This window comes from Lipotes vexillifer, unplaced genomic scaffold (genome assembly GCF_000442215.2).
Source record: "Lipotes vexillifer unplaced genomic scaffold, Lipotes_vexillifer_v1.1 scaffold1233, whole genome shotgun sequence".
NCBI lineage: Eukaryota > Metazoa > Chordata > Mammalia > Artiodactyla > Lipotidae > Lipotes > Lipotes vexillifer.
The window spans coordinates 728494-753780 of record NW_006782167.1 but is presented as its reverse complement, the minus strand read 5'-3'; the positions used below and the strand labels follow the sequence as shown (position 1 = coordinate 753780).

Genomic DNA, 25287 nt, shown 5'->3' with positions numbered 1-25287 from the left:
GGCCGGAGGGCATAGTGGAAAGAGTGTAGGATAGGGCACAGATCCCTGGGTTCACACAGCCCTGGTCTGCCATTAACCAGCTGTGAGACTTAAAGCAAGACATTTAATTTTTCTAAGCTTCCTTTTCCTAACCTGCAAATGGGTTAGAGTTACAGTGGAAGTGCCTTTGTACAACTTCAATAAACAGTAGGTGCTGTAATTAATCTTCATTACCCCGGTGTCATTAGATCAGGTTGGTGGCTGGGAGATGTATAATAGCTAACACACAGGTGCTCCTTTTAGAGACGGAAGCTACATAGAGCATGGGGTCCCAGGCAGCTGGCTGGACCGGCCAGGTACTATTCTAACGAAAAACTGTGCAGCCTTTACTAGGGTGGTGAGGGCGGGTTCCATCTGTGCCGTGACCCCACAAACAGCAAGCCTCTTCTCGGGAGAGGCCGCACATCTTAAAAGAAATGCCTTCAGAATTCATTAAGGGCGAGCACAAAGCAGACATTCATAGATGAAAATCTCAAAGGTCATTGGGAAACAGCTTTCTTCACCTTCTGATGGAGGCCGACCTCATGCGGCTAATGTCCTACGTGACCGAGCGCTCAGGCCCGGCTAAAATGGAAGCGGCCCAATTAGGCCAGAATGAAAAGAGGCAGCGAAAGGGCTGGAGACTGAGGAAAGAGCAAAGGAAAAGCGCTGTAGATTAGGTCAGTTTATTACGTATCTGCCCGCTAATCACCGCGCATGAAGCCCAGCAGGAAATCATCTTGTCTCCAAGTGAATCACAGCTTTACAGCAATTTGACAATGAAAGAAATGGGGGTTCTCTCCAAGCTGCTTACTTACTACATTGTTTGAGGGAAGAGGCTTCGGGGAGAAATATAAACAGGGAACCTGCAGAATCTGCAATATTATGACACAAAAATGAACTCTCTGTGTGTGATGTGTCCATGTGTCGTATGCGGTGCTGTGTGCAGTGTATGTATGTCCGTGTGTGCAGTGTGTGACTGTGTCTGTGTATGCACAATATGTGTGGTATGTGTGTGGTGTGTGTATGTATGTGTAGTGTTGCGTGCATATGTGCAGTGTCTGTATGTATGAGTGTGGTATGTAATGTGTATGTACGTGTAGTGTTATGTGCATACGTGCAGTGTATGTATGTGTGTGTAATGTGTATGTGTAGCGTTGTGTGCATATGTGCAGTGCATGTATGAGTGTGGTGTATGTATGTATGTGTAGTGCTGTGTGCGTCTCTGTGTGGTGTGTGTAATGTGTGTGTGTTTAACGTGTGTGTGTGTGAGTGCATGCGCACTGAAGCATGGAGCAGGAAGGCAGGGTGAGGGTAGGAATCAAGAGGCAGCTGAAGACTCTCTTCCCCTTTGATTTTTGACTGTTGCTTCAAATTGCAAAGATTTTATATACTTTTGGGATTTCCTTAGTAAGGCCCTTTCATGGAATGGGAATTATAATTTTACCCAAATGACTTATTCAGAAAAAAAGACCTAGAAATCATGTGGTAAAAATAGTGTGTGCAAATGCAGGATGGAGTGTGTCAGGACAGAAGAAAACCACAAAACCAGTGTGGGACCCTCAAAAGGGAGGGAGGAGGGAGGGGAAGGAGGGAGGGGAAGAGACCTTTAGAATCGCTGGGAGACAGCTGAGTTTGGTGGAAAGACAGTACTTGGAACCCTGTTCCCCTGGGTACTGGGTACCAATCCCAGGTAAACCTCGCTGAGCCTGTGACTTTGGGCAAGTTCATTTATGTGTCAAACTTAATGGTGCTCATTTGTTAAAGTAAAGGTTCTTATATCCAGCTCTTACGAAGGTTTTAAGGCTGCAGTTCTGGCACGAGACAGGCTCTTGAAAGTTGTTAGTTCTTTCTTGGTCTATCCTTCCTTTCCCTCCCAACGGCTGGCACGCTAAGAGATGAGCTGCGTCATGGGGATGGAGAGGAGCAGGAAGAGGAGGAGGAGGAGGACCGCGGTTTGCGGAGAAGGCAATTACTCCGTGCCGCTGCAGACAGACCTGCAGGCGGACAGCACCTCCGGCCAAGCAGGCCCTGCCCCCACCGTCACTTAGCAGGTGCCCAGAGGGGAAGCATCAATCTGCACAATAAAACTTTCTTGTTTCAAAGAGCAAGAGCAAAAGAGCAAAAGGAAAAAAGCCACAAAAATCAGAGGGAAAAAACTGAGAGAGAGCGATGGAGACTAAAAACCAGCCCTAAACAACTTAACCCTGGACATGAGCAGGCAGAGAGGGAAACGCGCTGATGTCATTTTATTAACATCTCGGGGGCCACAAAGTGTACAGAATGGCAAGAAGTATAAGGCCGGGTTCATGCTAATTCTTGCTGGAGAGAAGTAGATTAATCTCATTTCAAACAGGCATCCATCACAGAGATACACAGAATGTTAACTAAAGGGCAACATGAAATATGCCTGGAGCCGATCGATAAGTCTGTGTCCCACTGCACTGAGCTGAGTGGGGAAGAGACGAGGGAGCCGGGGGCCAGGGCGTGAGTCTGAGCAAATGTCTGGGAGATGAAAGATTAAAGGGAAGAAACACCAGGACAAGGGAAAGGAGCAGACATGGGAAAAGGGAGAATCAGGTAAATGTAGGGTGTACAAAGAGCTAAGAGAAACTGAAGAGAGAGAGAGGAAAACAGGGAAGGGGAAGGGAGACCAGCAGAAAGGGAAGGAAGAGGGAAAGGGGAGGCAGAGGGGAAATCGGTGGAGAAAAGCAGTGGTGGAATTTGGCCTAAGAGCGGAGAAGTGAAGCAGAGCCAGGGACCGAAAATGGAAGAGGGGAAGGAGCAGGAAGACAGAGTGGGTGACACTCAACTCATCTTCTAATTAAACTGGGGCAACTTCTTTTTATGCACCTGTGCCCTTAATTCAGAAAGAAAAAGCAGCCTGAGAGCAGACTATTGTGAGGGTAATGACTCCAGGGAGACTGGTGGCCTAGGCTGCCTACTTTTACTGAATAAACCCAGCAGATTAGGCGCCCCAGCGTTAGGATAGCTGTCTATATGCAAAGTCCCACCATTAGCATGTGTGCAGCGCCGAGCGCAGCCCAGCAGCCTTGCAGAGCTGAGCGTTGCTTCCTGGCCTCCGGGTGAGGACCACCCTCAAGGCCGGACAGGCTGCACACAGTAAAGGCAGTTGTCTGCCGCGTTCACCCTGGCGGCCAGGGGCAGGGTGCAGCAGGAGAGTGTCTGTCACCTCTGGTTGAACGAGAGCAAAGGGGCTGGTACCGGAGAGGAAGGGATGGAGTGGAGGGGGAGGAGAGGGGAGCCGTTTCTACCGCTGCTCGTCAAGAGCCACGGTAGAAACGGCTGCGGAAAAAGGACCCATTTAGGATAAAGCTAGATATCAATTATTTATACTCTCTGTGATCCCGGTGAAGGATATAAGGTGAGCCTTTCGTCTCGCTTTCTCGCTTATACATTTTGTCTGTCTCTATTCCCTCTCCCGTCTTCGTTCCCTGGAGAATTCCTTCTCCAGTTTTGAAATTTCTTTCCTCTTGTGCTCCCACCTTCTCAGACCTTCTCTAGGTTAGAGACCCCTCCTTCTTGCTCCCAATAACATGCCAATTTTGCTTTTTTCATGGCACTTAATACACCTCAGTGAAACTTCCTGCTTCTGTGTCTTTGCATCCCTGGATCACCTCCATCTGTCTCTATCTTCTCCTGGGCCATGGCTACTGGTCCATGGGCTTCTTACAAGCAAAGCTGTAACCCAGCCACCGTCCTACCTCCAGGTCCCAGCTCAGTGCCTGGTGCATGGTGCCTGGTGCATGGCAGTGCTGGACCGATGCTTTTTGAGCTGGAATGAACAGATTCAATCTCACTCTCTCCTACCCTCATAATCCCATGGTTTGTGCCACTTATCACAGCCTCCCCCAGTATAGCCCCTCTCTTTTTCCCAAATCTCTGCTGATCATGGCTAGAAACATGATTCTGATTCCTTCTCAGTCCTGACTGCTATTGTCTTAATCTTGAACTTGGCCCTGAATTTCCCAAATTAGTTTTAGGACAAGTATTTATTTTGTTTTATTATGCCCACTACTCTCCCTGCAAAGTTCAATCAGTAAATACAGAGTTGCAAAGTGTGAAAACACCTGTTAACCACACTAAACTCTAAAACAATCAAAAGAGAAAGCCTCATGCTTTCTCACCTTGGTCCTTAAACTAACATTCATATTAACTTTTAAACAACTGCCGGAGGGGAGCCACAACTTTGAGCAAAAGTCATATTTCTTTTGCACAGGGATTCATGCTAGTCTTGTAGTTTTCAGAGCAACCTTGAGGGTGGGAGAGTAGAGTTCAAAGCAGTGGCTTTGTGAGAATGGCCAGCTGCATCCGGGTCAGCTCGCTGGTATTTTGCATGAGATTTCTAGCAAGAAGATTATGGGTAATTTGAAAAACAACTGTATTTGTCGATTGATTCCTTCGGCCTTCTTTCTGAGTCTATGATCAGAATTTCCTAAACTTCTAGTACAGTAGAACTACCATTACACGATGACCAATCAAAATAGTTGTTGAATCATGGGTTTTTCCAGCCAATGGGGGGTGGGGGGTGGGGCAATCACCACGTTACCTTGGACCTTTTCTTACTCTGTTTTCTGGTTTTTACTTTTTCATTTTTTATTTGGTCATCCTATAGGCAGACACAAACACGGAATAAAGAAAAGAAAGGCCAAATTTTGATCTAATAATACAGCATGGGAATTGCAGATACATTATAATTCTCTTAGTGCATTATCCATACACAAAATGTAATGAAAAGGAGATAAAAGAAAACTTAATTGCCATTAGAGAATAAAATAGGATTTCCACTTACATCTTGAAAGGCAGCTAGTCTTAAAAATTAATTCATTTGGGGACTTCCCTGGTGGTGCAGTGGATAAGACTCCACACTCCCAATGCTGGGGGCCCAGGTTCGTTCCCTGGTCAGGGAACTAGATCCCACATGCATGATGCAACTAAGAGTTCACGTGCCACAACTAAGAAGCCCACCTGCCACAACTAAGACCTGGTGCAACCAAATAAATAAGTAAATTAAAAAAAATTAATTCATTTGATAAATGTTCAAGTTTCTTCCTCACTTTTTTATTTTGAAATCTTAAATACTACACTTTTTAAAAAAATTGAAGTACAGCTGATTTACAATGTTGTGTTACTTTCGGGTGTACAGCACAGTGACTGTTATACATATCTCCATCCTTTTTCAGATTTTTTTCCATATAGGTTATTACAACATATTGAGCAGAGTTCTCTGTGCTGTACAGTAGGTCCTTGTTATCTATTTTATATATAGTAGTATGTGTATGTTCATCCCAAACTCCTCATTTATCCCTCCCCGCCACCTCTGTTAACCACGAGTTTGTTTTCTATGTCCCTGGGTCTATTTCTGTTGTGTAAATAAGTTCGTTTGTACCATTTCTTTTAGATTCCACATGTAAATGATTATCACATATTTGTCTTTCTCTGTCTGATTTACTTCACTTACTATGATAATCTCTAGGTCCCTGCATGTTGCTGCGAATGGCATGACTTCATTCTTTGTTATGGCTGTTTCTTTTTGGATCCCTAGACCGCTCCCTCCTGCATTGAGCCGGGGGCCTGACAGGAACAAGAACACTCACCTGCACCATGCCCAGTCGCCCCAGGAAGCCATCCAATCGCACGAAGACCACAGAGGACTGGAAATCCCACTCCCGGACTTCCTGGTTCTCTTTGAAGTAGGAATGGAGATTCTCCCTTCTGTCCTGAAACACCAGCTTGAAGAAGCTCAAGGTGTCCACGACCACTTGCAGTTTTCTCTGACTTTCTTCCACCTCACTTCTCAGGAGGTCTTCTGGGCTGAGATAATTAGAGGCCTGGAGGGCAGACAGGTTAGTGGCACTAAGCCTGGCTACAGGTACAGGACGGCCCACAACTCTGCCCAGCCCACAGCTCTCAACTGAGTAACTGCCCAACCAACGTTTTTCAGAAGCCTAATATAGGAAACGTCGGACCCCATCCTCAGTTCCACAGGCAGACTGGAACCTGGGTTCAAGCCATAGTCAGTGATTGCAAGTGACCAACCAGAGACAAGAAAACACAGTGAGACTTTCCTTGGGCTAGCTGGGGCTGGGCAGGTGTCCTTTCCAGGTGTTTCGTTGTGACTCATTGGCTTTCTATAGTAAATAATTCGAGTGCACAAATTCTTTGAACCAGAGGCTTGAACCTGGAAAGCTGTGAGTCTGAATCCACTGGACAGCTATCTTCACCACCACAGGGAAGGGCCAAAATAACTGGGTCCTGGTGACCTCATCCAGGCCTCACTGTAACCCAGGGCTGAAGCCAACCTTTCCTTGGACTTCTGAGATAAATGAGCCAATAAGTTATCTTTTTGTTGATGCTAGTTTGGGTTGGGTTTTCTTAGACTTTCAATCATAAGAGTCCTGGCTGACAAAAATGCAGTGATGGAACATCGCTGGTCTAGGAGTCAAACAATTAGCTTCCGGCCCTGGGTTGGGTGACCTTTGGTGACGCAGTTAAACTCCCTGAGCTGTAGCCCTCATCGTTAAATAACAATAGTAAATTAACAAGGTTCTCCCTGCCCACCTCGCAGGGTTCATCCACAAATGACGGGGATGTCACAGCACTTTGTAGCCTTCAATGTGCTCCACAGATGTGAGCCAATCTGGCGGGGGGCTGATCACCCAAACCTTGTTAAAGGCCTCATTCTGTTTACAGGTACCCTCCTCAAGGTTTACGCTGCCCTGGTTGGTGCTACAGGGGTCCCTAAGGAGCAAAGAGCATGTGAGCCAAGAAGCTGTTTCTACATAGCTCACGGGCAGTGAGTTCTTAGCACGTGGGGGCATGATGTGAGCCTTGCCATACAGGATCACACTGGAGCCTCACAGCCACCCAGCAACTCTCTGAGGCAGGTCCTCTTCTTCCCACCCTTGCACAGAGGGAGAGTGAGGCACAGGGCAGGTGAGAGACTCACCCAGGCACACACAGCTGACAAGTAGTGATGTGGGATGTGGCACAGGGACGCCTGACTCCAGAGGCAGCATTCTTAGCTGCTGGGCTTTGCTACTGACCTAATACCAGGCCGTTAAGATCCTTAAGGAGGTTGAAATTTACCACCCCGACCCTGCGCCTGACCCGGGTCCTCCCAAGGATCCCAACAGGACTGAGAACACCTTTGTGAGTTACTGGCCATGATGATAAAACAATTCAAGTCTGAGAACCCTTTGGACCCTAATTATTTCCCTGTCCTGAGAACAATGGACACTTTATTCTTCTCATGACTCGGAGCCATCCAGCGAGAGGCTGGGGAATCCTGGGCGCAAACCTGCTGGACCAGAAGGCTGCAGATCTCCTGCAGCAGCACCATCAGACGCCCAGGGCAGCGGTACAGCTCACACGTGGCCCATATCAGGCAGACCACGTGCAGCAGAGGCCACAGCCGTGGCTTCACCTCAGGAAACTCCAGGCTCTCGAGCGTTTCCAGGTGGCGGTGCAGCGGCACCAGGTGCGTGTGGATGTCCCGCGCCTCCATCAGAGCTGGAAGGAATTGGAGATGATGGTCACCTTCCTGGCTTGAGGCTCACACACACGGAGCGAAGCCCTGGGGCCTGGGAGTGAAGGATCTGCAAGGCAATGGTTGCGATCTCTTCCTGCACTAAGGGAGCAGAGAGGGCTGGTCCCTGAAAACTTTCTAGCTCTTATGAGGAAACACTGAAAACAGAAGAGCCTGGGCAGCTGGGATAGTGGTCTGAGGAGGCTCTCTTACAAAAGTCCGGTATCTGGACCTCTTCCTGGCCCTCCCAGCCCCAGTCTGGTGCTCTGCATGTAGAAGATGCTCAGTAACTGTTTGCTGTTTCCTTTGCTGCTGTTACCTCCAAGGCAATACAAGACAGATGACAGAGGACAGGTTTTAGAGTCAGAGAGATCTGCCTTCAAATGCTGATACATCAAATGTATGACCTTGGGCATGTTTAACCTCTCTGAACCTCAACAACGGGCTGAACAGTAACTAATTTAAAGGTTTCTCATGAAAGTCTGAGGGCAGCACACACAGAATCTTCATATACAGCTAGCTCAGTGCCTGGACCAAAGCAGGTGTTCCATACATGGTAATGTCTCTGATAAATATTTGCTAATAAAGAATCTCATGAAGCTCTTACAGAGGAGAAGTCACAGGGAATACAGAAATAGCCCAGGCTGATTATGGAAAGGTTCTGCTGGTATTCAAAGCCGGGAAATCTCCTGCCATTTCCTTTGAATGCAGGCAAGGAAAGAGAGCGGCTTCCACCAGCCATCCTGTGGTGGCTGAGAGGGGAAACTAGGAAAACCAGTAGCTCTGGGCACAAATTCTGCAGAGCCACTTACAGGGAATGCAAAAGTCTGCTGAACAAACTGAACGGGAAGGGAGGGTTTATAAAGGCTGGTTCTTTCCTGGGCAGATAAGCAGGCACTGTCATGTGACAGCAGATGGTCTTGGGTTATATTACGTGGATGAAGCTCTGCATTCATCCTAAAGGAAACTCAAAATATGTATTACTGTATTTAGTAAGCAGTTTCAATATGCCAGGCACTGTCCAACTCACGAGACATATACCAACTCATAGAAAACCCTGTGAGGTAGCTTTACTACTCTACTTTATAAGGAAAGACATTACGATCTAAATAACTTGCCTAGACTGTGAATCGGCCACCCCTGCCCAGCTGAGTAAAAGGAAGATTATACCCCAAGCTTATCATGTTGAAGCCCTGGCTTGATGGCTGTGGGACTCACTACACACAGGAGTTTGAGAGGTGTACTTTATATCCCAAATGGACTAGTGGGAAGGACTATGTGAATCCAATATTTGAAAGCCAGATGTCATGGTAAATTGATTAGAGCAGCGATTCTTAAATGGGGGAGCTGATGGGAGTATCAGAACCACTGTGGGGTGGGGGGTGTCAGAATCCAACAGCCCCTCCAATGAGCACACGCTCGGGCTTTCACGTGGGCCTCGAGGGAAGAGAAACTGAGACCATTGTGCCAGAGGAGCTTCCTTTTTATGTTATATTTTTTAATAAGCAAAATCTCCTTTAATCATACATATAGGCATGCCCCTGATTTTTAAGAGCTCAACGTTTGAGGGCCAGCTCATCTATTCCAGGGTGCAATCACCTTGGCTCACAAGCCAAATGAAGACAGAGATGAACAGAGTTAGGCGCACAGCTTTTAAAAATTGCAAATATAGGGACTTCCCTGGAGGTCCAGTGGTTAGGACTCCGTGCTTCCATTGCAGGGGGCCTGGGTTCAATCCCTGGCTGGGGACCTAAGATCCCACAAGCCACACAGCATGACCAGAACAAAACAAAACAAAACAAAATTCAAACATAAACCCCAGCTGCACAGAGATATCTGTGGTTTGCTGATAAATCTTTAATAACAAGCCCTTCTGGGACAAAAGCCTTGATCTCAAAAGGCTTTAGCATTTGCCAGTTTCTGGGGTGTAAATACTCCCAATCTTCCCACCATGTCTGATCTCAAGCTACTAACTTGCAGTCACTGAGTGCTAGGGAGGGCGCTTTGAAAAGGGTTGCGTACAGTGGGCTCTCTTGAGAAACTGTGAGCCAGTCCACATCAGCTCCAGAGAACCCCTGGCCTTTACTTCTCTCCACCCACATCTGCCCACAAATATCCTGGACTGGCAACTGGGCCGTACTGTGCCGACCCTGTTCCCTAGTGGCCAGAGGCGAGAACTCCCCACTTAGTCTTTACTGCCCTGGTCCTTTCCCCTCCAGGGTATCTTTACTTCCGGTTTCCAAGGTTCTTCGTTGCCCAGACAATTCCACTTCAGACAATCTTGCTCCCACACATTTTCCTACATCCTTTTAACCTCCTTCTTTACTTCCCACGTGCCCACTAATCCAGGACTATCTCTTTTCCTCTCCTTCTCTTCCATCCATCTGTAAGCCAAAGAACTACCCTGATTGTGACTGGTAAGAACAATGCACATAGTATATCTGTGCAGAATAAAGACAGATGCTCTGAAATGGGAAAATCAGTTGCAAGCTTCTAAAATATATTTATTCTCCACAGACCCCACCAATATTTCTGACCAAGTCTCTACCTGGCAACTCTAATCAAAATTTCTTTTCTTCCATCATCGGGATTGAGTTATATATTTTAAGGATTTCTATTTTTACAGTGGTGTTTCTCTGGGACTATTATGATGATATTGTTGTTTCTAACTTCTTTTCATTGCTGTCCTATACTCTTCTGCAAACAACTTTTAGAAGCTGGCCTGGGGAACCGAATCTTTTATAACTATTAATCAATGTGAATGACTGTACTCTATTAACCTATTAATGTGAAAAATATATTTGGGGCTCTAAATAACCAACTCATAAACATACTTTTACTGTATGTTTTATTTCAGAGCCTCAAAGTTCAGTCCTTTGCATAGCTCCTTTATGATATTTGTCATGACTGCCTACGACCTGTAGTATTACTTCATACTTTTCTCTGAATTGACTCTCATTTTAGCCTAAATAAAATCATATAAAATGAAAACTTTAAATCTCTACTATAAATGGAAAACTTGTATCATGTGCCAAAAACAGTTACCCGTTAGCACATTTTAAAATACACCTGTCCATACATCTCCCACAACCATCTCTCACACCAGCAGTGGTACACATATCACTTTTGGGGACACGATCTCATTTGAATTGGAGTATAAATTGGGAATAACAGTTGATTCCTCTGGCACACAAAATCTCTCTGAGAAGCAATAAACTGAGACCCCAACAGGGACCCCATTCCAAGCCAGCTCTAGATGCTGGCAGAGCAGCCTCCGGGATGAGATTGTAGGGCCCAGAAGGACCTCAAAGACCAGCTACTTAAGCCAGTTCTTCTCTGTTATAAAGTGCATGTCAGAAACTCCACCACTGGAACTTTCATTCCTTTATCTGAGTGGTTTCCAAACCCTATGGGAGAAGGTGGGACAGGGGATCCACCAATGGGCTCTGGACACAGGACACTCCCTCTTTAGCAGAGCAAATACACCTTGGCAAGTTTTAAATTTTGGACTCACACAGGAGATTGCATTGAAGGAAAGTTCTGATAGAGAAAAAGTGTTTGAAAATCACTGCTTGGGTTAAGCTCAAATTATATGAAATTGCAAACACCTTTAAAAGCACATTCTGACCTACAATAAGGAAGAGCTGGGAGGAGTTGTGATAGGAGAAAGGAAAGAAGCAAAGTGCACTGATGAGGAGAGAGGGAGCCCTAAAAAATTCTACCTCTTTCTAATTATAGACTTTGCTGGATTTGCAGTTTTGACAAGGGCCGATCTTGTCTGGTGCTCAGATGGCCAGGAAATTGCAGTCCCATCTGACAGGAGGCGCAAAAAACGCAGAATGGAGCTAGAAATGGAACAGAGACTTCCCGAAGAGCCAGGGGGTGGAAGGAGGTAAACTGCAGAGATGGGGGATCACAAAGCACATTTGCCACTGTGGTAGAGTCAGTAAGGAACTTCCGCCTAGCCCACCTTACAGCAGCCCAGGGAAGCAGGTGGGAAGTGTGTGCGCTGTTCCATGGCACACTCGAAAGCTCAGAGAGGTGAGGCGACTCTGTCAAGGGCACAAAGTGCTGGAAATGCAGACAGAGCACAGGGCAGCTGCTTCCCTGCCTCTACATTTGGCCTTCTTGCCTCTATGCTAGACTGTCTCAGGTTGGAGGCTATAAGGACTGGAAGCTGCTGAGATCAGAGAGGAAGATAATTCAGCATAAATACGAAATTTGAGTCAATTTATGAAAATACTTGCGGGTCCTCACCTGCTACAACATCTCTGAACATGGCTTGGAAAGCTGGGAAGTAGCTGCTCTGTAGCTTGTCCAGAAGCCCCGCCATGCCCCTCACCTTTACCGTTCTCAGTTGATTATAAATGTATTCCAGATCCTCAGACCTGCAGCACCAGGAGAAGAGTGAACCCAGGTGAACATCAGGAAACACAAGTCACGCTGCAATGACCCACCCTCAGATAGAGAGAGGAAGCCTGCCTCAGGGTGCTTCCGCAGAGGCCTCTGTTCTCAGAACAGTGAGGACCAAAGCCTGAGTCTGGAACACAGGTTCAAAGGGGCAGCTCCAGGAGGTAGCAGCAGGGAACACTGCTGTGACCATCTGGTGGCTCAAAAGCTTGGCAGCTGGAGCTCATTGGCTCTTGCAGGCAGGTTTGGGGTGGGGTGAGAGAGGTGTCAGGGTAAGGCTGCTGGAGGAGGGCCCCGCAGTAGGTCATCAGAATGGTCAGAAACCAGGCAAGAGGATGGGGCATCTCAGCACGGGGTGCAAGTGGGACTGGAGCCCTACAGGCATGCCTGGTCGCATGACATGCAAGGACAGGGACACCTGCCTCAAACGTCTGTCTGTCTCCTTTTGAGTAGAAGATTAATCAGCACAATGATAACTAGGAGCACGGAAATGGAGAGGAAGAGAGGGAATGAGCAAGAGCAATAATTATGTCTTTCTGGAACCTGTGGGGCTAAGACACAGTGGACAATGGACTAATGACCGCCTGGAACCTAGGAGACGTCGTTCAGTGGTGAACTGCCAAAACCCCTCTTTCTCCAGATCCTACAAAAAATGTGTGCATACTGACTGTCCAAGGAGAAGGGAGTAGACACTGGAAAATATGAAAGAGAGATAATTAATTTTACATGTAATTGAAAGAGCCTTTGAAGAAGTGCCAGAAGATACACTGACGGTAGCTCAAGAAACGAGGCATGACTATTGAACCTTGGGGAAAGTGTCAACTCCCAGTGCACAGAAGAACTGCATTGACCCAAATGACATCAAGCTGTCTGCTCCAGGGGTGATGAGAGATGCCTGGGGGTGGGACCAGACTCAGTGGCTGCCTCCCCCAGCCCATTATCCTCTGAGAGACATCTGCTCCCCAGGGTTTGAGCCTGTGCCTACCTGCTCTTCCAGAACTCCAACTCCACCTGTGGGGTGGGATTCTCCCCCTCTAGGAGAGCCTGGGAAGACTCCCTCTTGAGCACCACCTGGACCTGATGGCTCCACTGGATCACTGCAGACTCAATGGCATACATGACTGACTTATCCATAGAATCCAAGCTGTGAAAGACACAACAAATCTCCTGGGACACTGGAGATAGCTTAACTCTGGGTGTCCCCCAAAACAGAATCCCAAATCTTTTAAAAACAGGTGGGAAATTCCACTTAGTCCAAGCGCTCTTTTTTTTTTTTTTTTTTTTTGCGGTACGCGGGGCCTCTCACTGTTGTGGCCTCTCCCGTTGCGGAGCACAGGCTCCGGACGCGCAGGCTCAGCGGCCATGGCTCACGAGCCCAGCCGCTCCGCGGCATGCGGGATCCTCCCGGGCCGGGGCACGAACTGGCGTCCCCAGCATTGGCAGGCGGACTCCCAACCACTGCGCCACCAGGGAAGCCCAGTCCAAGCGCTCTTAACTTTTGTTGGATAACAGGCTCTAACGAGTAGTCAGTGAAAAGTACAGATCTCCTCAGACAAGCTGCTTATGCATGTGTGTATAGAGTTATTCACACACAATTACTCAAGATTCAGAGGTTCGCCAATATTCTGAAGGCTAGTTTAAGAACTCTGAATCCTATCAAGTCTTTCTGTCAGTGCAGGAATACACTGGACAGAAAACATCCAAATGGTCACCCAACCCTTGCTTGAGTCCCACCAATGCCAGCCAGCTCCCTACTTGACAAGGCAGCACATTCCTCAGATCAGCTCTCCCTGGGAGACAGTTTGTCTCTACTTTGAACCACGTCTATTGCCCTGCCAGTCCCTCATTTGGTCTTAGTTCTGACCTCTGCAGTAAGAGGAAATAGGTTACTTTCTCCTCCACAAGGCAAGCTATCAGACATCCAAACATTACTATCCTTTGTCCTCACTTTTCTAATGAAGAATGCAATTCCCATGCATTCCCCCCATACACCTTCTAAATAAACTAACTAAGGATGTTTGGAAGGGGTTAAAAATCAAAAATACATTTTGGTTGCCTTTTCACAAAGTCTGAACTGACAATAGCTCATGCCAAGAACCCAGGACATGGGTGACAAAGAAAGAGAATCTGTCATTTGCATTTTCATGCCGGAAACCTACCTTCACTTAATTTAATTAAATTCATATTTGCTGAGCAATGATATGGCACAAGTGATTATGGACGGTATTAAAGAGCGAAGATACTCACCTCCCTGAAATATGATCCGACCTTTTGGGAAATTATCGAATTTGAACAAAGGGAGACAAACTCAGCAATGATTATATACACACACAGTGAATGTTATTATGTTAAAAGAGAAAAGGAATAGGAAAAGGGTAATTTGAATTTATTTATTTTGAAAATTGTGTATTTTTATTAAACCACAGTAAGTTTTACAGTTAACCAGGAAATTGCTTCAAATTATACATGTAGCAAATTACTTCCAACAGCAAAAACTCATTATAAAGTACATTGCTATCCCATGCATTACTTATTCTTCAGATAAAATCATGGGCCCTGAATACACAATGATGACATAATACCTTTGGAGACTCCCGGCAATATGGCAGACCGAGCACATGTAGGAATATGGCCTGTTGCCACAAACATATAGAAATGCTGGATAGAAGATGATTAAAAAATAGCATTTAGATACATAGCCTCGTCTGAATGAAAAAGAAAAGAATCCCCACAGGACAGAAGCAAACCTGGAATGGTAAGTGGAAGCTGATAGTTGGTATCACTCTTACATGGAGAAGAGGATGAGGCTTTAATGTCTTCCCAGGCACAGGAGGCATGGACCTCAAGCCTCAACAAAGCCAGATTTGTTTCTGTTTGGAAAAAAATCCCCAGGACCTGAAAAAAGTCTCCAGCTGCTGGGGGAGGAGGGTCTGGACAGTGACAGTGTGTGCTGGGTAAATGCTGGGAAGAGGCGTGCTGTCTCCCAGACCGGACCTGGGTCTTTGCCAATGATGAGACACTGTCCTGATAAGCGAGACACTGTCCTGATAAGCGAAACACTGAAATCAGCGTGGCTACTCTCAGCCCTGAAATAGTTCTGAGCACAAAAAAGGCCATGTTGCGTGACAGCCTTAAAAGACGTCCGGCAGACGGATTGGGGCGAGGGTAGTCATCAGCACAAAACATACAGTCTGAGGATGCTGGCAAACAGTGGGCTTGTGTGCAGAACAAAGAGATATGCAGAGTCAGGAACAGAAAAGTCGTAAAGAAAACACTCAGATAAACCAGCATCTCCCATATCTCTGAGGCCCATATGGCCAGCCTGGTGGTACTTACGCGGTCTCACTTTCAGGATCTACAAACCCCATTTTTTCTGAGCCGACTGGAAGAGGCAGCAAAGTTTTCCCCTTCGCTTGCACAAGGAGAACCAAGAGGTCACATTGGAGGCTGTGGGCGTGTCGCTGGACATCTTGACAAACCACGTGGGACCAGTCTAGGTGATTCTTCTCATTGGCCAGGATGGGGATGACAACCTGGGACAGACGTGCACAGGAAAGAAAGGGAGGCAACTTCTGAAACCCTAAAGACTATTCTGAGAAAGGTCGAGAGAGCTACATACAACCTTTTTGCAGGTCCCTGTTCTGTAAGACCTAATTATTAATAACCAACATTATGTACTGCCTTGGCATCTGGTAAAATCGGGAGGGCCTCGAATAGCCTATCCACAAGTTTCCCTGCCCACTCTGCTCCTGCCCGCTAAGGCCCCTAGTCCAGCAGCCCTGCTTATCAAGGGGACCAGGCATGGCCGCCGCCCATCCCTGAGGAGTGGGCTTCAGTTCCAGCCGGTGGAATATTCACGCAAGCCGATCCCATCCCCCCACAGGAACCAGTGGGCACCACACCCTCTCGATAGTACAAAGCTTGCCTCCCACAGCCCCTGTTCATTTGCTCTGTTCCCACATGCAAGCCCCCATGTGGCCCTGCCTGGCACAGCATCTCCCTCCTGTGGACTGTGAGTATCTGTGCTAATAACCTGCAGGCCGTCTCATCTGTCCAGTGTTACGTGTACGGCCACGCCCCCAACCCTAGGGCACGAATCCCTTCCTCATCAACGGGTGAAACTGTCACAAAGGCCAAGAGGCAAAAAACAGGACAGATGCAGGTAAGCATGACCCTCTGTCTACAGGTGGCCTGAGAGGGCATTTTAAAGAAGCAAGCCAAGTTGACGATCTTGAATCTATCTGTAGGGTGAACCTGAGTTGGTTTTGGCCACTGAACATAGCCCCTCTTCTCTTAGTATTCATCTCCAGATCCAGAGGTAGATATGTGAACAATTCTGAGCCAATAAGAGTCAGGCCAAAGTCTTTTATCTGGACATTTTGAGGAAGAGAAGCTTTCTCTCTCTACGAGTCTGGAACAATTGGTGGCCAACCTGCTACCATATGGAGCCTTCGAATATGGTCAATATGGGGAAGAGAGAGTTTATAGATGGAGGAAAAACCAACTCCTATGACATCATTTGAGCTCCTGCATCAGGCTGCTCTTCAACCTTCTGAGCTGATTTAAATTGAGGTTTCTACCATTAGCAACTTAAAAAGTTGTAATTCATGCAACTCACTAGGAACCTCTGCCTGTCAAAAGTTCACAACTAACAGAAAGGGAATACTAGAAAGAAAAACAGATGATCAGGAAATGTGATAAGGAGCTGCCTAGCAAAGACTGAAAAGAAAACACGGACTTAAATGGTTGATTGGTTTCCATATACGACCAGTGAGTCCATGTGGCTATGAGATAGAAGGCCTGAACCCAGCAGATGAAGCCAAGAGAATGATCCTTGCCTGGTCAGTCTGGAAGCAATCACTAAACTGAGAACTTACAACAGCAGGTGAACAGGGGGTGCCGAGAGATAAAATGTCACAAATTGAGCTCTACTCACATTCATGTTAAGAAAGGACCCCTTGGACCCATGGCAGGAGGCCTAACAGGGCAGAGGGGATGAACAAGAATTTTTCTAGGATCTAAAAGGCAGGGACTGTATCTTATACCCACAGTCCTCCCTAGGGTCTGGCATACAGGAAGCACTCAACAGAGGTTCAGAGAATAACTGAAATATATGCTGTCTGAAGAAAAAGTGGTAGGTGGGCTTGGGTGCATTTTGGAGGGTTTTCAGTGATAGAAAAAGAGTGAACATGAACTTTCTATGAAATGAATATTCTCAATGAATATTTATCAAGAGTCTACCACATGCTAGCACTGTTCTAGGTGCTTGGAAGGTACATCAGTGAACAAAGCAGATGAAGATTCCTGACTTGATGAAGTTTATATTCTAGGGAAGAGACAGTCAATAAACCATAAGTTCTGTGGAAAAAAATGAAACAGGTGGGCTGGAAGTGATGTAATGGTAAACAGAGTGATTGGTGCAGATCTCATGGAGAAGGTAACATTTGAACAAAGACTGGGGAGGATAGGGAGAGTGTTGTGCAGACCCTTGGGGGAAGTATATTGAGGGTAGAAGGAACAGCCAGTGCAAAGGCCCTGAAGTGGGAGCATGCCTAGTGTGATCAAGGAGCAGTGTGGAGGTCAGTGAAACGGGGACAGGACTGGCAAGAAGAGTAGGGGTGAGTAAAAGGGGTCAGATCACATGCAGCCCTGCCTGTGGGATTTTGATTTTTACTCTGAGGAATGTAAATCATTGAAGGGTTCTGAGCAAAGGACCAACATGGTCTGACATCTGTTTTTAATAGGATCGCTCCAGCTACTGTGTTGAGAATAGACTCTCGGGGGCAAAAGTGGAAAAAGAGATTGGCTAGCAAGTTATTGCTATAATACAGAAGACAGTGGCTTGGCACAGGGCAGAATAGAGGAGATACTAAGAAATGGTCCAATTCTACATAAATTTTGAAGGCTCAGCCAAAATGATTTCTTAATGGATTAGTCGTGTGAGTAAAAAGGAGTCAGGATGATTCCAAGGTTTGGGACTTGGGCACCAGGAAGAAGGGAACCGCCATAGCTGACGTGGGGAAGAATAATGGTGGAGTTAAGTTCTGTGGGAAGAATTGGGCGTAGGTTCTTGGACACGTTAGAATTTGATAAATCTACTGAACTTCTAAGCAGGGACACTGAATAGGCAGTCAGATTTGGTAGTTGGGAGCTCAGAGAAGAAAAGTCTGGAGATAACAAATCTGGTAGACGGAGATGAGATGACTCATAAGATTCTGAAAGGGAATGAGTGCCCCCCCAAGGAACTGAGTATATACAGAGAAGATGCCCAAGGAATGAGCCCAAGGGCTCTCCAATGTTAGCAAGTTAGCAAGAAGCAGGGGTGGTACCAACAGAGGAAATAGAAATGGTGATGGTGAGAGAAGGAAACCAGAAGACTGGTGACCTGAAAGCCAAGTGAAGAAAGTGCTTCCAGGAGGACAGGGTCACCATGAGCTGTGCCAAAGGCTGCTCACAGGTCAAGCAGGAAAAAGACTGAAACATGGCCATGTGATTCAGACAAGTAGAGGTCACTGGCGACGTTGACAACTCTTTCTTTTCCATGCAATGTGGGGGTAAGAGCCTGACGAGTGAGGAAAAGGATAGGACAAAGCAAGACTAGACACGCAGTCTAGATATTTCTGCTCAGCTTCACGACGGCGGGTATACAGTAGGCAGGGAGTTGGAGTTCACCAGATTTATGGTTTTGCCAAAGACGTACGACAAAGCGAGACAGAGGCCATGATGATAATGATGGAGCACTTGAGCTGGGTAAGGGGGGAAGGATGTGGGTGTGGAGGATGGACAGAGGGCAGGCGGCAGGATCAACGGACTGCAGGTCCCAGCAGGGTCACAGGCTTGTGGTAGGGGGCTGCTGGGGAGAGTGAGCCGGAAAGACAGGAGTAGGGTCAGAGAAAGAGGTGCCTGGAATTGGATCACCAGGGCGTGGTCTGGTAATGCAAGGACTGGGAACAGCACGGGAAGGGGTGGTTAAGATAGGAAGGGCGACAAGGTCAGCGGAGGAGGAAGGTTCAAGGGGCCCAGAGGCCGGGTTAATGAAGGATCACTTATGTGTCTATTGAAACAGCCACGTGTTAAGACGGGAGCAACGCTGGGGGAGAGTCACAGTGAGCAGGAACCCAGCCGTGGGGAAACGAGGGCAGTGCTATCAATTTATGACACAGCAATGAGGGGAGACGGTGGCTTTGTCTAAAGGCATCAGATTCAAACTGGACTGTTTTCCACTTGAATCGAGAAGGAGCAAAGAGGAGCAAGGATGCCTGTCTCACCTCAGAAGCAGAAAGGCTGAGTCTTTGGGGAGAGATGAGTTTGGGTTAGAGCAAAGTGACAAGAGTGGGTGACAGGAAGTGAGGAAGCTTTTAAGGGGGATGTAGAGTCACAGTAATTCTTGTCCTTTAGGGAAAACCTACAACTAATGTTAACAGAGAACCAACCTGACTCCACGTTGTATCTATTCCTTTAGCTCTTACCGTTGTGCTTTGTTTCCTGTCTTAATCACGCTGGCTCTGCATCTCTGTAAAAGGATGTTGCGTAGAGCCTGAAACACACATGACAGCCTATTCCCAAGGTTTTGCCTCCCAGGCTTGACCTTTAAAGGTGTCAACAAAAAGTTGCAGAACAGAGAATAACAATTGTCCTGTTGGAGGTTTACACTGTGACCAGAACTTTGTGAACAGCTGCAAGAACAAAGAATTCAAGCGCCAACAAGTTTGTAATACCAGCCACACCTGCTCCCCCGCTTTAGTACAAAAGAAGCTTGAATTCTACCTCAGGGAAGATGGTTCTACCAGCCCACCATCTTCTTGGGCTGCTGGCATTCCGACTAAAGCCACTATTCTTTGCCCCAACACCTCCTCTCTCGATTTATCAGCCTGCCGTGCGACGAGCACTACAGGCTTGCACTCAGTGATGCTAACACACTCTATTCCAAGCGTCCTGATCGGTTATTTTAAATTTCACGACAAGCCTACAAGGTGCTTCGATCCTGACAGAGGTGAGCTAGCGTGCTCACACCATCCCCACCGAACGCGACAGAACCAGCACTGGAACCCGGGTCCCCCAGACTCCGAATCCCATGCTCCTCTCACGGGGAAAAGGACCCACACTTTTACCGGAAACAAACCTACAGCCTCCCTTCTTCGGCCCTCAACAACCCATCTACCTACGCCCACCGCTGCACTGGCTTAAGGGAAACTAAGGCAGAGGCTATGGAAACGGCAAGGAAGGAAAACCGCAGTACCTGAGGGCAGCGGAATAGTCCAAGATGGCGGCAGGGCATGCACACGCAGAGGCGTCGCGACGCTCGAGGAGAGGCGCTCCCGACGCACGCACGGAGGTTCTGCGCATGCCCGCTCCTCCTGCCCCGCCCCGCCCTTGCTGTTCACCGGGCTCTGTACAAGGCCTCCCTCTCCTCACCCGGGAAGGAGGTGGCGTTTTCAGAGCAGGAGCTTCCCCCTTCTCCATTCCTTGGTTAAAGAATAAAGTTTCTGCTCTGCTGGACCTGGTTTCCTTCATTTGGCACCAGCTGGCACTGGGCAACGGAAGGACCCAGTTGGGGGTCCACCCGACTGGACACCTGATTAGAAAGGGTGGGTGACACTCCCTCTCCAAAACCCCAAACTTCAAAACAGCATCCAAGTTCCAGAGCTCTAGGAAAAGGAACCTGGCAGCAGTGAATGAAGGGACTGGGAGGAGGAAGAAAGGGAACAGGAGGGCTGATTTCTAAATTCTGGCAATTCTCCCTTGGAAACATTTCCTGGATGCATTTGCTTTTTACCTTGTGCTAGTGTAATGGGACAGAAAAGTTAAAATTTATAGCTTCATTCCTTCGTTAATATCACCCCCCCCCACACCCCACCCCCACCAACAAAGAATACTTTTCTCATCCAGGTGGGATATTTTGGACCAGGGGAGCATGCAGCCAGGGGCTGATCCATGAGTGGGAGGGGTGCAGGGCCCTGAAGTGGCTCTGGATCAGCTTCAGGGTGTGTGAAAAAAGCGGATGGGACGGCAGTGGTTGCATGGCCCAAGAACTGCTGTTAGAGGTTTTGAGAAACGCAAGTAAAGGCCTCGAGGTGTTTTAAAAATAAATTGTTTTATTTTTATTATTTATTATATTTATTTTTATTTATTATATTTATTTATTATTTTATTATTAGATTTTTAAAACAGATAACACATTTATGTGGTGCAACTTTTTAAAGTACACAAGCATGACAGTAGAAAGTAAGTCTTCTACCTACCCCTGTACCTCCCTGAGTCGCCCAGTTCCTTGGGCCTGTGGATTACTCTGTAAATGAATGTTTTTCCTCCCTCCCTCCTTTCTCTTTTTTAGCAGAAACGGTAGCATACTATACATACAGTTCTAAACCTTTAAAAAAAATTATCTTAAATTGCAGCATTATCCACAATAGCCAAGAGGTGAAAGGAACCTAAATGTCCATCCATGGATGAATGGGATAAAGAAAAGGTGGTATATATACATACAATGGGATACTATTCAGTCTTAAAAAGGAAGGAAATTCTGTCACATGCTACCTTGAGAATGAACCTCTTTGAGGACATTATGCTGAGTGAAGTAAGCCAGTCACAAAAAGACAAATACGTCATGATTCCACTTACGTGAGGTCCCAAGCGTGGTCAAATTCATAGACACAGAAAGTAGAATGTGGCTGCCAGGGGCTGAGGCGGGGGACAGGTGGGAGTTGTTCAGTGAGCGTAGAGTTTCAACCATGCAGGATGGGGGGACGGTTCTGGGGATCTGCCACGCAATGATGTGCATGAGGTTGACAGTGTTGTGCTGTACGCTTGGAAACTGCTGAGAGAGTGAATTTTATGTGGGTTTTTTATGCCACCATAAAAATAAAATTATCTTAAGAACGGTCCCATTATCAATCATTACTTTTAATTATAGACGGACCTTAATTCGTTCACCCAGTCCCCTACAGATGAACATTCAGTTTGTTTCCAGCCTGTTTCAATGCACCGATAAAAATTCTTGAACATTTAAGAGTCTGAGGTGTTTTAAAATTACTTTCACTCGCTGAATTGCCTTTCCTTGGCCATGACGCCACTCTGAGATGGACCCGCTGCCCTCTACATACACTAGGTGTAGCTCCATCTCGGAACCTTTGTTCAGTCTGCTCCCCAGACCTTGAAAGTTACCCTGCTCTCTATTTATTCTAATCCTTCTCCTTGTTCAGGAGCCAGTTCAGCGCTGGAGGTGAAGCAGGGCTCTCAGACCACACGCATATCTCTGTCCTCGGAACCCAACAGCCCCTTTTTTTTTTTCCATATCAATAAACATTGTCTTTATTCTGTAAATTAAAATCTATTCACCTATTTCGCATTTTGTTTTCTTTTCTTTTTCAATTTTTTTTAAAGTTTTAAAAATATTTTTGTTAAGATATAGTTGATTTACAGTGTGTTAATTTCAGGTGTACAGCAAAGTGATTCAGTTATATATATATTCTTTCTTAGATTCTTCTCCATTATAGGTTATTACAAGATATTGAGTAGAGTTCCCTGTGCTACACAGTAGGTCCTTGTTGGTTATCTATTTTATATAGAGTGGTGTGTATCTGTGAACCCCAGTCTCCCAATTTATCCCTCTCCCCCTTTCCCCTTTGGTAACCATAAGTTTGTTTTCAAGCACTTCCTATCATCACCTTTCATGAGGGAATTTGATCCAAGCTTGGATTCCTGCAGGGATGCTGTTCAGACAACACACAGCAGTAAAGCCATTCGGTTATTAAAATACTGAAATACTTCCATATCTACTGAGAAACCTAGCTTCCCTGGGTCCCCTAGAGCTCCTCTGTCACCCCAGACCCTTCTCTGGAACTCCCCCTCCCCAAAGCCTCCTCATGAAGCAACCGAAGGCCAAACACCTGATGCATCAGGGAGCCTCCAGGACCCAATGCTAGCACTGGTGCCAACTTTAGGTAAGGTCTGTCTCCACCTCAGTCACACTAGCTTTGAAGATTATATATATGGTGAATTTCACAGGTGGGATCTTGTCTTTATTTCTCTGGTGTTCCCCACAGCACCCGTGACAGGAAACATCACAGCAGAGCATCAAGCCTCCAGGAGCACACACACCCAACTTCCAGGGGCGTTCACTCCTATTCCAGAAAGGTCTAAGCGTCCCAAGAATCTCTCCCGGGCACCCCTGCACTCCGGCGGCTTCTGCTGTGGTGCCACCAAAGCACTCCACAATCCATATCCGGGGAGACCTTCCTTCCTGCGCTCCAGGCCGGCCCCTCCAAATGCCTGCTGGACATTTCCAACTGGATGCCTCAACTTCTTACCTGGGCACAGGGGTGACCTCTGGTTCATGAAGGCCACGAAAATCAAAACCAAGCCACCTCTCCTTTTTAAGTCTTCTCCAGAAGTAAAGAGCGTGGAGAGCCCTTCACCTCCTTCACCTCACTGACTCATAGGAAATGCCCCCGGGTCCACCATTCCCGGGCTTTAAAAAAATAAATTTATTTACTTTTTTATTTGGCTGTGTTGGGTCTCCGTTTCTGTGCGAGGGCTTTCTCTAGTTGCGGTGAGCGGGGGCCACTCTTCATCGCGGTGCGCGGGCCTCTCTCTGTCGCGGCCTCTCTTGCGGAGCACAGGCTCCAGACACGCAGGCTCAGTAGTTGTGGCTGACAGGCCTAGTTGCTCCGCGGCATGTGGGATCGCCCGGGACCAGGGCCCGAACCCGTGTCCCCTGCACTGGCAGGCAGACTCTCAACCACTGCGCCACCAGGCAAGCCCCCACTCCCGGGCTTTTGCAATGCCAGCTTACAGGGGGGATTCAGAAACGGCGCCTCAAAAAGAGGTCAGGACCCAGGCCCTCCTCAGAATCCAGCCTAGCCTTGACTTCAGCCTGAACGCAGACCAGGAATGAAGCAAGTCCCCCGCGATGGCCTGACTCGGACCAAGCCCCTGCTCAGATTTCCCGCAGCTGCCATTTCACAGCTCGCCTCCACATCTCAGGGGGCAGCCCAGGGTCCTAGTTTCCCGCCAGCTCGGCCCGCCGGCCCATCCCACTTTATTCTTAACTCCTTGAGCTCAGCTACAGTCTCCTCTCCCACGGCCCCGCCCCGCAGGCCCCGCCTCCTCCTCCCCTCCGCCTCCCAGCTGCAGCCAGCGCGGGGCCACCGACCCACCCTCACCTCGGAGAAGAGCGCTGCCAGATGCTCCAGCGGCGTGGCGGGCAGGTCCCCGCACAGCACTGCTCCGCGGAGGCTGTCGGGCCCCGGCGGCTCGGGCCTGGTGCGCAGGCAAAAAAGCCCCTTAGCACGAGGCGCGCCGGCCTCGGGTCCCGCGTCCAGCCCCGCGCGCACCGCCAGGCCCCCGGGCCCGGGCCGCACCACCAGCAGCGGCCGCGGCTCCTCCGCGGCCCCGCGGCCCAGGAAGGCATGCAGCAGTTGCCTCGCCTCGGCCGAGCCCGCGCAGCGCTCCCATGCGCCCGCAGCCGGCCGCAGGCTCCGGGCCACGTAGGCCCCCAGGAGTCGCAGCCGCGGGTCGGCGCCGGGCTCCCAGTCCGCGTTCTCCTCAGCCCGCGCGGGAAGCTCCTCGGCGCTCGGCATCGCGCGCTAACCTGCCTGCGGAGGTTTCCCGGGCGACCGGGACGCGGTCAGGACTCCCTCCTCCGCTCCCCTCCTATTGGACACTTGACTACTGTTCCCGCCCACTCCGGTCCAATAAGGTAGGAGAGGCACGGCGGGGGTAAGGGGCGGGGTCGCGTCGCTGTTGCTAGGAAACCAGCAGAGGCTCAGGTTTCGCGTCTGCACTCGTGGATTAGAGGTGCTCGTGGGTGACTGTTCGGGGCCATGTTTATGGATGAAGCGCATGGAGGGGAGATCAAGGATATAAATGCTGCTAAGGAGCGTGCTGGCTAAGGTCACATTAAACTCTTTAGAGGTGTCCTGACACTGAAAGTATTATGGTTCTCCCACCTACTCCCAAAATGTGTAATTCAAAGTTAAAAACAATGTCAAATCACAAAATAGATGTAAGGGAAATCAATCAAAAAAATTTTTTTTTTTTTTTTTTTGGCGGTACGCGGGCCTCTCACTGTTGTGGCTCTCTCCCGTTGCGGAGCACAGGCTCCGGATGCGCAGGCTCAGGGGCCATGGCTCACGAGCCCAGCTGCTCCGCGGCATGTGGGATCCTCCCGGACCGGGGCACAAACCCGTGTCCCCTGCATCGGCAGGCGGACTTTCAACCACTGCGCCACCAGGGAAGCCCCCCAATCAAATTTTTATTTCTTTTTCATGATAACTGAAATATTTTATAACAGTGCTTATGTGGCTACT

General features: G+C 48.0%; 1 protein-coding gene across 1 annotated transcript in view; it reads right to left on the bottom strand.

The window, feature by feature from the left end:
- Positions 1-24558, bottom strand: part of DNAH9 (dynein axonemal heavy chain 9) — a 301371-nt gene extending 276813 nt beyond the window's left edge. The window contains 6 exon segments of the mRNA XM_007455019.1: positions 5637-5870; positions 7340-7551; positions 11825-11955; positions 12963-13121; positions 15314-15510; positions 24142-24558. Of these exon segments, the coding sequence (XP_007455081.1) occupies positions 5637-5870; positions 7340-7551; positions 11825-11955; positions 12963-13121; positions 15314-15510; positions 24142-24558 (1350 nt within the window).
- Between the last annotated feature and the right edge of the window lie 729 nt (positions 24559-25287).